At 36.7% G+C, this 13,130-nt stretch overlaps 1 protein-coding gene across 1 annotated transcript in view; it reads left to right on the top strand.

The window, feature by feature from the left end:
• rgs6 (regulator of G protein signaling 6) overlaps positions 1 to 13,130 on the top strand; it is an 83,188-nt gene that overhangs the window by 51,879 nt on the left and 18,179 nt on the right. The window contains exon 3 of the mRNA XM_055054155.1: positions 12,846 to 12,942. Within this exon, the coding sequence (XP_054910130.1) occupies positions 12,846 to 12,942 (97 nt within the window). The remainder of the gene's footprint in view (positions 1 to 12,845; positions 12,943 to 13,130) is intronic.

Here is a 13,130-nt window from a genome sequence, read left to right as displayed (position 1 = left end):
ACTTCCCTGAGGAATAACTGTCCAGAACATTCCCTGTGCCTGGTAATGGCATGCTGCTATCGTTCTCTACACTGCGCTGAAAAGAAATGACTTTCCAACATTAAGGCTTTCCTTGACTGCTCAAGCCTGAGTCAGGAGCAACGAATAAAGCCTGGGCGACAAAGCTCAACACTCTTGTCAATCCATTCTTTCATTAAAAGTTACTTGTTATGGTGTTTTTGCTTTATTTGACGTTATGTAGCGAATAATAGAAGCAGTAGTGAGAACAGCGTGTTCCCTTATTTCGTGTAATGTTCAGTCTGTGTACCCTTCATGCAATTTTAATTGAAAATATTTTTCCGTATCATCTCTAAATTTCTTGTCTCTTGTGTAACGACTGTTGGAAATTTATTTGCCGGCTCCAACCGGCTTTCGGCATGAAAATCGCCAACAACTGCACATTACTGCTTCATCCTGGGTAATTGCTCTGTAACTAGACTGGAAGTGGGTTTCCTTCTCCTCGGCTGTAGTTTTACTGCAGTGTGTTGTACATGAAAGACAATCTTCCTACTCAAAGCTTTTAAAGTAAGTATATGAACCTTTGTGATGAAGTCGATGTGCATTTCCTGTCTACAAATCCCAGAACCTGGTTACTTGCTCATTTGCAAAGTGCTTTCTGAAGCACACCTTGTTAAAGCCTGCTTGTTAAAATCTGATCTCCCTCTGAGGGAGAATATGTACCATGCATCTTTTGCACCTGATGGCAACTCAAAATGCCTCATTTATCTTAAAGCAGAAAAGCCTCAAGAGATAAACAAGCCTACAGAGGAAGACGGGGGAAGACAGAAGGATGGATGCAAGAGCGATATCTGGCTGCTTTGCTGTCACACTCTGCTCATAGGTGGCCTGTAAAACCAATCAATGATGGTATTCAGTCCAAGCTTGAAAAAGAAGACTTTCTACAAAAACAGACGAAACCTGTTTTACCACCTTCAATATTAACATTGATGGCTTCCTTTTATTCCTCTGCTTTCACCTGCAAAAAATGATCGATAGTAGATAAAATGGACCACTAAGTTTAGGCTAAAGGTTATGGGTAAGTATAAGGTATCGATCTGTTTCATTTACCTCAGGTAGAATATGTACAAGTTGTCTCAACACTAATTGGTCCTCAGAGATGTTTTGTAGAAATGTTTTCTGGGTCGTCTTGTCTGGAAGTTCCAAAGAAAATGAGCAGTGATGTTAATTTATATGAAAAGACAAACTGCAGTGTTTGAAATAAGAAAATCAGTGTAAATAGTTTAATAGGTCATCCTTTAAAAGATAAAGAGCAAAGTGTATGAAGCTATTTGCATTTTGAGTGCCACTATTATGAAGAATCTATTGTACAAATATGAACAGCCAGTGGATAATTAATCACAGATACTTAATGCTACATATTTTACTTCTCCTATGGAAGTTTTAACAGGTTGTTTCAAGATTAAAAGTGATGTTGGGTAAAATACATACCTTATATCTGGAAAGCATTTGCAGCAATTCACTTTTTCTATATTTTGTTTGATTAAAGCCTTACTCCAAAATTTGATCAAATCTCTTTTATCAACATGCAAATGCCCCATTTAGAATTTTGAGTGATTTGCAAATTATCATCAATTTAATGTGAAGTAATTTTTTTTATTGATGTAGAAAATAACATTAATTTTTAACATTTCCTTTATTGATTTGGTGACATTTTGGGCAATTATCTTGCTAAAACACCCATAGTGACTCATTTTCACTTTTTTTTGGCAGAGTCCATATTTTTAAATGTCCAGTTATTTCAAATATTTGAGCAAGTCATGCAATTCAACATGATTCTTAGGGTCTCTGGAGAAGAAATTAGATTAAATCAAGGCCCTGAGCATGCCAGAGCCTCCACCAGACCTGGAAGTGTGCATGAGTTGTTTTTAAATAGGTCCCATTGGAGTGTTTGTCAAAGATTAAATTATTTTCTTATCAAAACCTATAATTCAAATTAGCATCCCAGTAAAGTTGAACAAACTCCTCATGTCACATTTGTTAATTGGCATTTTAAAAGATTACAAACAAAACACCCATGTATAAATGTTTGTTTCCATGTGAATGAGGAAAATGAACAGACTAAAACTTTAAGACAAGAGGCAAACTATCCAGTACTGTTCATGTCATCTTCCTACTTCCTCGGTGGCGGGGCTCCAAAAAATGTTGGATTTAGTATTTTTTAAAAAGTGAAAAGAAGAGAAGAAAACATGAGCAAAGTAAAGAAATGTACAGAGGAAAAGGAAACCAAGAAGAGCCAGGGAGATGATCTTTTATTGAAATTTCAGCCTTTAATTCCACAAAGAGCTGGCCCTTTTGACAGTTTCTCAGATCTTAGTTTTCTCTGGTGCATGTTGAAGCGGCATACACCCCGCTTCCCAGAGTCGGGATTACAAGACCTCCAGCCTGGTCCATCAGCACTGGTCTCTCATTCTTTAGTGCTGCCAGAGGGCTTTGATCAGGGCATCACATCTAACAGAAGCCAGATGCCTGTCTTCCTCTGCTTTGCTATCAATGAGGTGGACATTTGAAATGATTTGAAGATAAATGAAGGACTGAACAATGCAGGATTTGTGCACATAAGTCTGGCTTTTTTAAAACAACCGTTTTTTAAAACAACTGTTTGTCTCAGCCTGGTCTGATTATCTTAAGAGATGATAGAACATAGTTTACACTCATCTAAGAGTTTTGCATAACTTTTTTGGACATGTTTTGTTGATAGAAATTAACCTTCGGCTCAAACCTTTTATTATTTTCTTTTCAGCACACATCTGTGGGGATTTAAAGAAGCATTTACTTTATGTTTCTTCCAGAGTTTGGAGGCACTTTGAGGACTCTCTGGGCCATCTTCAGAAATAATGAGTCCCATTTCCAGCACCCACACATCACCCCCTTTGCTTTCATACAAACCAAGGTTTAAATAAAATCTGACATCTTATCAAGTTGAAGCATTTTGTTACAGCCATGCTTCCAGCGCAGTGAGACTTGACTGGAAACGGTGTTGCCATTCATGACACAGAACAGAATGTTTCAGATTATTCATTAAGGAAATGTGAACTTGATTTAGTATAAAGTTTTAACATAAGATGAAATATATTGGAACCATGCTTTTTTTTAAAAAAAAGAAGTTGAACATATTCATCTTGTGGTTGAAATATTGAAGTTGTTTTGAATGAATGTGTGGAGGCAATGTCAAGTTGATGCTCACGGCTGCATCGTAATAAACTACAAATGCTTCCCTGCATGTTTTTATCGGAGGGTTGTGGAGAGGCGAGAATAAGAAACATATTGTCAAACATTCTGCTGTAGAAAAATACTTGTCAGTGATAACGTTGTCCTGAAAGATTTTAAGATTAATGAGATATCAAAAAGCTTCAAGAAGAGTCCTAACAGGCCCAAAATGAGTAAGGCTTTTATTTCCTTCCTGTGTCAATGTTTTTGTTGTGTCTTTAGCTCTTTACATTTTTGCTGAGATAAAAAGGTTTTAATGAGGGCTCTGTGCTGATTCACTCAGTTTGTGCAGCAGGGGAGCTCCAGTTCTAAACTAATGAATTTTACCATTAAGTGCTGATGGAAGAAGGGGGAAAAATAATTCTCTGGAGGGAAAATCCTCTCAGCTTCTCATTGTTGGTTTCACTTTTTTAAATCACTTTTGTGAATTGGCACCAATGGTCAAGTTTGCAAAAGAGCTATTTAATGCGACAAACTTTAAAACTTCAAAAGGAAGTAGAAAAACACAGTTCTTCGGTAAATTGCAAAAAAAGGAAATAATGCAGTGAAAGTCATAAAAAATAAAAACATGTATCTATTCTCTGATATATTTGGCATAAACATCTTTATGCATAATTTAATAAATGCTATTCCCACCATGACACATTGCTGCCAGGACCACCAAGTCAATTTTATTTGTACAGCACATTCCAGCATCAGGGCAATTCACAGCCCTTTACATGATTAAAGTAAATAAACCAAGCAAGCAAAGCATTACATTACAGTGGAGAAATAAAATGACAGGCAGAAAAACAGACAATTTATTTCCCAGTTTTTAATCAAAAGCAGCTAAAGGATTTTAAATCTTGATTTAAAGGACCACACTGTCAGTATTTTTGCAGTTTTCTGGAAGTTTGTTCTACAAACTGCTTCTTCTGCATGCTTGGTTCTGATTCTGGGGATACAGAGAAGACTAGAACCAGAAGACCTGAGAGGTCTGGAAGGTTGATACGACAGAAGATCTTAAATGCATGTTGGGGCGAAACTATTCAGTGATTTGTATGCTAAGTCACTGGCTCTGAGAGTGACACTGTGAAACTTAATTTTCTTATCAAGGACTTTGGAAGGTGAAAAGTTTCTAATTCAGCTCAGACCCAAAATCTTTAAAAGTCTCCAAGAAGGCTGAAGATGAGGGATTTTTATAAGTGTCAGTGAGCCCAAGTTTACATGCAAATCGATAAAGGAATCACTTGATCAGAAGAAGAGATGTTTTAAAAGCTTTTCAAAGTCCAGTACAAAAGCTGTGGAGGGCTGTGTTTGAAAAAAAACAACAAAAGTTTAATCCTGGTCTCTTCTTTACAGCACACAAATCATGACTTTTACACTTTAGGACCCAGATTCTGGTGTTGCTGCTGACATACCAGATTCAAATAGTTAAATTACCTTCACTTGAGGTCAAGTTCTCCAGACACTTTCATTCATTTTAATCATTTCATCTGATTAAGAAGAATGTCCGTTCATTTTAATCAGATGGGATGAAGAGTTGCATCCAAAACTTGAAGGACATTGGTATCTTGTGGAATATGACAGTCCGGCTTTTGCCACATTGCAAATTTTTCAAATAGTTGTTCAATAGATGGAACAGAAGCTGTGTAATTTCTCCATGTTATGTAAACCACCTCTGTGCTCAAATAGTTTGTTACTCCGGTGTTTTGCAGGATTTTGATATGTCGCAATCTCAGTTTTAATGAGTAATTGGGATAGTTTCTTTTTTTATAAATGGGGAAAAATAAAACAAAATTCTGTGGGCGTGTGGGGAGTTTACGCTTGCGCTGAGGATAAAGACTCCATTTCTCATTACAAACTTGACCTTAAAGCTTAGTGATGGTGTCATTATAGATTTTAAAGTCCTTTAAAATTAATCTGTAAAACTACAAGCAATCAATGAAACCAATTAAAAAGAGGAGCAGGCCAAGTTATGAGGCCACACATTACACTTTAGTTTGACTGTCCTTCAAGGCGAGTCTGATCAACAGACCATTAAAAGGGCCACAGTGTTTGAGCAGGCCTCTAAACCAAAACCCATCCTCTGATAATGAGAAGAATTGTTTTTAGAAAGAGACAAAGGACTAAATTCCACTGAGAAATGGCTAAAACATACGGCTTGAGTCTTAGAAGGAAAGCAATCGTTCTCTTGGGATTTCAACAGGGATGGATTTCCAGATTTGTTTCCAATGGCAATCAATTCCTTTGGGAGTGAATATTGCTCATATTCACTTCCTGTGACAGTAGTTGAACTCTTTCAAATTTGCATTATTTATTATCATGCAATTATGACCAAGTAGAATTGTTTTGTTTAGGCTTACTGACAAGTTTTTGTTCACCTTCCAGTGGTATGGCCAATCTTCAAATGTCAGACAAACATCCATCTGAAATTTTTTTTTTTTTTTTTTATGTCTGACTTTACAAACATTCACTAGCAGGGTTTCCCTCAGTGTATGAGAGAGTAAGCCTGACTAATTTAGGAAAGAATGAACCACAATGTCACCGAAAATCTCTTGATTCAGTTAGGATGACCACAAATGCATGCCACACTTTTCAGATTTGTATTTCTAAAACAAACATAAAATCCAGCATAGCCTTTCTTATATCCTGCATTTACTACTCTGTGTTGGTGTATGTCAAAAACATCAATTACATTTATTGCAGTTTGCAGTTATGGACAAATAGAGTTCAATACGTAAAATAGCTTTTACAACAAACTTTGGTTTTATTTTAATCAAATTTTAAAATAATTTTTGCAGGTGTTCAAGTCTGCATTTGTATTCAGAATAAAAAACACTTGTCAAGGTTGTCGAAGTCAGACACACCGTTATGCAAATGTAAAGAATCGTTATTATTTCCGCAGGTCACTCTAGATGAATTGCACGGCATTCACTGTGACAAATGATCACGTTTCTCTCCATATCCTAATCTGCTCCACACCATTGCTGAGAGTCAAAAAGTGAAAGATTATTAATGTTTTTTCCCTCCATTCATACTCAAATCGATCAACGACTGTTAAATGGTTTGCAGCTCTATTTTTGCAAAGACAAATCTTAACGTTCACTTGACAAGCCTGAAAAATGACTTTGGGGTGGGATCAGCTGTGGTGAATCATTGGCAGTCAGCTGTGCAAAGCCGCCCTGTTGTCATTATGCTTCCATTAAGAGTCACGTCGCCCTGCTGCCAGATGCATCGGGCTGAAACCAGCAGGACTCATCATCGCTGTCACACAGCCGCCGCTTCTGACCTTCAGACGTGAACCTGTGCTCTCCTCAGGCGATCAGTTTTACCACTTCACTGATGAGTCATTACACCCACTCTGAAAATCTCAAGTCATTCTTTGTGTGACGGTGTACACTAACATGACACACACACACACCAATTGTTGATGGAAGTCACCACATTTAATATATTTGCAGCCAATTTTATCTTTGCGTAATTGGCATGGTAATTCTTGTCTCAAATGAGGAAGGATATTGTCTTGCATGATACATAACTAAATGTGGGCTCATCAAAGTACTTTTATCTCAATATTCGTAGGAAAGCATAATCACAATATTCGTGGGCTCAGACTTGAACAATTTCCATTTGAAAAAAGATTTGTAATCTGGACTTCTCTATTGTACATCTGAATACAAAATGTGAATTTAATTTCCAATACATTGTGAAAATGTAATTAATATTTTTTTATATTAAATCTAATTATATGTGACAGTGACACAAGACATTCTTTCAGTTTAAAATGATAACCTTTTGTATAACCTTCAAATAGTTGGACATTAACATATCCACAAACTGCAGTGACTAACTACATTGTCTTGATGAAATAACTGAAGTAATGACTTCAAATTTTGCAGCCGATTAAATAAGATCCATTAATAAAACATGACACTGGTACATAGTAGGACTTTAAAGACATTGTAAACAATTTAGAAATAATTTTGAAAGCTATAATTCGGAAAAAAAAATGGCTTTGTCTTTTGAAACGCAAATGATTTTTATTTTTACCAAAGATAGCATGCTAGAAATAAGGACGTTAATCAAGTTTTCTAAATTAGATTTAGTTTAAAAATAAGGTTACGTAAAATTCACCTGCTTTTGCTGATGATGGTGATTATTCATAGACATTTTGGTGAAAAAACTGCTGTCCTTTGAGCATGTGTGCAAATGGCAATTTAATGATTGCTTGAATTTGCTACGATGTGTTTTTTAATTGAATATGTATGTGATTATATGTAAATTTGAAGATGAATTGCATGTTAATTTCATTTGAACTGAATATGAATCTTTTTTAAATGCATGTACACAAGTTGCTTTGTAAGGATTTAGAAATGACATTAGTTTTATTGAAATAAGTTTCAATAAATATGCTTTTTAATAGAAAGCTTTGTCTCTACTTCAAAGTTTTGTGGTTTTAACAATGAAGATGGTCTGATAGAATCACTTTTGTGGACTTTAAAAAATGTAGGCTCTATTGGAAAAAGTGCATTACAAAAGGAAAAGGTTGTTTTTCATTTTGCAGCATAAAAATATGTTATGAACTCATATTATGGACTTAAAATGGAATTTTAGCTGCAGGCTGCTAAGATCATTTTAATATATATTCATGAATTTATGACATACAGAGACATTTCATAAAGTGGCTTTATTCTTGTGTCTAAAGGAAAAACAAACTCCCCACACACTGTCCTTGGATTTTTTTTTTTTAGCAACAAGACTAATACAATGCTGTACAGTGCATAAAATGAATAAATAAAATCTCTGGAATGAGTTTTGGGAGTCCTAATCTTAAAATTCTGTGAGATTATAATGTGGCTTACAGTGAAAAAAGTGTTATCTGTGGCTTTACAGAAACCTTTACGCTCTGACTCTAGGAGGCAGGAAGCTGTGGCAGGAAATTTTAAATTGTAGAAAAATGCTGATCTCAGACAGTTACTCCACCCTCAATCTTAAATGGTGTATTTAAACTCAAATAATTTATATTTTGCTTTCACTGAAAAGCAAAAAAAATAAATTGCTCTGATATGACTTGGAAAGATTTTTCATAGGATTTTCCTAGGGTTAGGGTTAGGGTTTCCTAAGCTACTATGGATATTCAAAATGGAATAACTCGGACAGAAATGTAACGCAGCTGTAGTTGAACCTTCCATCTTTTCCGGTTGCTCTCAATAATTATCTTCATGCACTCTCCTATTCCTTGGTCCTTTTGTGGGCTCTTGACCTTTTGTGAATGTTGTAAGTGCCACTGAAAGCACTGAGAAACATGCAATCCGTTGATTGAGCAGGAACTTATGATGGCAATTTGCAAATGTACTAATGTTATAATATTTTTATTTTTTTCGAAGTTGAGGTGTCCTTAATCTTACCACCGTGTTTTTTTTTATTATTATTATTTTTTTTTTTATAAATCACCTGGAGAAAATGTGAGGCTACACACACAATTTTATTTTTATAAGCAGCTGGACTTAAATGATTAGGAGGGTATTTGTTGTGATAAATCTTCTTGCTAAAACTCAGATTTTGAGTTTCTTCACAGATTATGAAATCGAGTGCACTCAATGTCCATGCTGGCAGTTTAAAGTGGGCTTCAAGTTTGGCTGCAGTCGTGATTTCACTGCTTGGATCTGCCTGCAGCATTTCTTTTGAGAACCTCTCTTAAGATGTTGTGTAACCAAGCATTTGGTGACTCAGCCTCTTATTTATACTGAAATTAGAGGAAAAGCATGCCCTACATTTGACAAGGGAATCATAAGAATTTGTTGGTTTGAAAATTCGGAGTAAGAAATAAAGTATGCAAATGGTGATTTGTAGTGTAGTCTATTTGATTGCTACTTGTGTCTGCTAGTTTTCAGCCATTGATCAGGCAGCATGTGGAACCTCATGACTCAAAGGAGCTAATTTTCTTTTCTCCACTAAAATGCAGTGCCTAGGTACGTAGCACAGCTCAGAAATTGTTGGCCCTTGTGGACATGGCTGACATTTTTTCTCTCAGCAGGGTGTATACCTGCTTCATTATGAAGACAGTCTGTCTTCTCTCCCACAGATTTTTCTTTGTGCCCAGAAAGGCTAATTGCAGCTGTTTCAGGGTCAGGGATTCAGAGGGGGGGTACTTTACGCTAACATGTACTTTTGTTGGCCTGGGCTGCATGAGTGTGAGAGGGCATGCTAGGCTTCAGACTCAGCTGTAGGTTGTTATGGCATCTTGGCATAAGTTTATATGACCAGCTGAGGAGGCTGTTACCTTTTCAAATGCCCTTATTGAGTAAATTAGTTGATGTAGAAACTGATGGCCAAGCGACTCACATATGAGAAAGCTTCTGTTCAAGCTACAAAAAAGGTGCACATTTGTTTTCAATTTTGAAATTGTACATTGGCTTGGAAAACATTTTGTCACATTTTGACAATCTACGACTCAAAACGTATTTTGGAGTGTTTGATGGGCAATTGTAAAATGGTGCTTAATTGCAGAGTGAAAATAAAGAAAATAATAAAAAGATCTAACATGGTGTGGTCTTTGTATTTAGCCCCCTGAGTCAAGATGTTTCCCCACAATGAAAGCTCAGTCAGATTGGATTCAAAGTATCTGTAATCATCACTTTTCTGGTTACCCACAGATTTAAAATTGAATGCAGAGCTTGAATGCAAAACTGAACTTGGACTGGGCCATTCAAGCACATGAAAATGCTCTAATTGAACCCATCCCACTGTATTTCTGGCTAAAGATCTGGAGTTTATTTGCTACTGGAAGGTGAAGCGTTTGTCGCCTCAAACGGGTTTTCTTCCAGGATTGCTTTTCTCTTCCTCTCGTATGAAACAGCTTTTTACCTTTAAATTTATTTCTCATTAGTTTGTCTTATTTCTTTTCTGTTGTAATTTGAAACGCGCTCGCTGTGCATAGCTGTTTTGGTGGAAAAGAAATAGATTGGTCATGACAGCAGAAGCCATTAAAGTCATTTGCGCATTTCTCCACTCACCATCAAGGTCCAGAGGATCCTATAATCACACTGATTGTGAAGCACAGCGTTTAGCAGCCTGTGCCTCTGCTTGTCCAGTTGGGCTTCTTTCTTGGACAACAAAAGACGAGGAGAGTAAGAGTGGATTGCTTGTCTTTTAAATCTCGCCCTGGTTGGAAGCATCTGAGTTGAAAAATGAACAAAATGTGCTTTTGAGCTTTTCTTCTGTAAATGACTCCTTCTTTCAAACTTGAGAAATTTATTTAGCAGGCTAAGAAGCCTTGATCGAAGTGTAATTATATCTACAAGCCTTTTTCAATCAATCATGGTAAAATAAGCTTGTTTAAACTTGGAGTAAAACACTTAAATATCCAATAACCTGGATTTTTCCCCCTTTTATTTCTGAGCGTTTATAATGTTGCTGAGATCTTCCACCATCCTGAGGGAGTTTGGAGTAGAGCTGCTGCTCTTTCACATCAGAATTGGTTGTTGCGATGGTTTGAATACCTTTATATCTCCTGGGCACCTTTTTTTTTTTTTTTGAAGATTTTCCATCACTTTCCTAAAGGGAAAAGAGCCCAGAGGAGACTATAAAAACTGTTTTGGTGCAGGGACAAATTTGGGACAGTATAAAGATAAAATAAAGATGTTTTGGTTTCTTCCATAGACCTGACAGGCACAGGAGGCAGATGTCATGTCGTAGGTTAAAACATTTTGCAACAATTTTATGTTTTGTCAAAAAAAAACTTGAAAATACTTTTGACATGGTTGCAAAAGTACGCTGAGGCAACGTCTTGGATAAGTGGCATCTACATAAGTTGATGAAGAAACCATGTTTTCAGTTGTGAAAGCTAAATTTAAGTGGTGACTATTTTCATGACTACAGACTGAGGAAAAAATATGAACTACTTTATTAGTGTAACAAACAATTACATTTTTTGTCTGTTAAATATATTGTACAATCTATAGCTGCATGTTCTACTGTTTACTTTCTTTCACATTATATTCCAAAGCTTAAAGGGTCACAACTCCACAGAAAATGTGCCATCCAACACATTTGGTGGGACCCCGGTGAATCTGAATGTCTTCTCATTAAGAGCTTGTTGTATGCATGTCAGAGTGTGCGCATGTTTTTGTTCCGATGAAATTTATTTTGATCAAGTGCACTTGAGGGAGGGAAAAACACAGATCCCTTTCTCATCCTCAGAGGTCAGCATTTGATTCAGGGTTTAAATATAGCTACTGAGTGCTGTGCGAGTTTGCGATAGCTGTCTCCAAAGCGACCATCTTCTCACTTCCCACTCTCTGACGCAGACAAAAAGCATCTGTGCAGAGAGGCAGTGTCAACCTTGCAATCAAAACCAAAGTATCATCTCATTACTTCAGTGCAAAGTGGGAAAATTGTTTTATTCTTCATCTGTGTGCTCATTAAAGGGCCACAAGCATTAACTGTTCATCTAAAATCCATCTTATATCAGAAGAATGCACGAACCTAAGGTGGAAATCACAGTTTATGCGATAGCTCTGTTTGCATATCGCTATGAAATGCTAGTACTCTGTAACCAAATAGGGAGGTCCAATTTAATTAGGAGTGTGGTGTATATCAGAGCAAAGGCAATTGAGTTACAGATTACTCTGTATATGAACACTCCAGATGCTGGAACACGATTTTGATTTCAGAAGTTAATCCAGTTCAAAAGCAGAGATAGGCTGAAGGATATCATTGTACAAAACAGAGCTAAATAAATCCAAAGATGAGGGGAAAAAACGGATAATGTTTACATTAATGAAGTCTAAGGCGTTGGAGCCTCCTATGATTTGATGTTTATTTTTTTATTGAAATATCTGATTTGAGCTTGGTACTAAAACAACAAAGAAATATGAGAGGCAGACATGGTGCAGATGTGATATGAAAAATGGTCCCACAAGGAATATAAATGTCTTTGTTTTGGGCTTTGCATTAGCTGCCTGTTCTCTGCCTCATGCAATATCTAAGGCTGCACAAACCAAGTAAGTTGTGTTTCCAGATGGTATTGTTTTGATAATCTATGTTGCGATTGTTTTTAATGAGAATACAGTCCTCAAATTAAATTTGGACGGTCTGTTTAGGGCTTAGCAACGCATAATGTGAACCGTGAACTAAACGACTTTCATTTAAAATGAGTTTTCACTGTTTATCATCCATCTTTGATGAAATCTTTAGTCGCAGAAGAAAATCTCTCTCTGAGCTTGTAACAGTGTCTTGTGTTCATTCAGGGGGAAACGTGAACCGACCACAAACAAAGATGACTTATGACAAATATGAAGCGATGGATTTTTCTTCTCCAGGTGTCAGCAGGACACACATCTCCCTCCTTATATGCAGCTTTTCTTCTGGTCTACACCAAATTAACAATTCACAGTCAGTCACCTTATGACCACAGTGTTGTCTATTTGTGTGTTTTTACATGCAGCATGGTGAGGCTGAACTGAGCTTAAACTAGGCCAATAAGCAAACTTGATATTAAAAAGTAGCCCACTTAAAACATTCTGTTTTTTAAGAATTTGGTTTGTTCGTGTTTAGCCGTTTCGCCTTCTCAATTTCTTCTATTTTCTCCTCAGATTGAAGATATCATCACTCTCATCCAGGACGAGACTGAAGGCGTGCCCATCAGAACCGTCAAAAGTTTCATGACCAAGATCCCCAGTGTTGTTACAGGTAAGAAACGGAGTGAAGAAAGTATTTGGCAGTAAAGTGGTGGAAATGACAGAGTTGGACTGACAGGCTCTGCGTGGTACAAACATTACCTGCAGCGATACATAACTGGATGACAGTAAGTGTCTGGTGAACAGACAAAACGACATCCTGGGAAATGCTCAGTTCTTTAGTTCAGCATTTTTCTGGAA

This window comes from Poeciliopsis prolifica, unplaced genomic scaffold (genome assembly GCF_027474105.1).
Source record: "Poeciliopsis prolifica strain line A6 unplaced genomic scaffold, Auburn_PproV2 SCAFFOLD039, whole genome shotgun sequence".
NCBI classification, from domain to species: Eukaryota; Metazoa; Chordata; class Actinopteri; order Cyprinodontiformes; family Poeciliidae; genus Poeciliopsis; species Poeciliopsis prolifica.
This window is presented reverse-complemented; position numbering and strand designations above follow the sequence as displayed.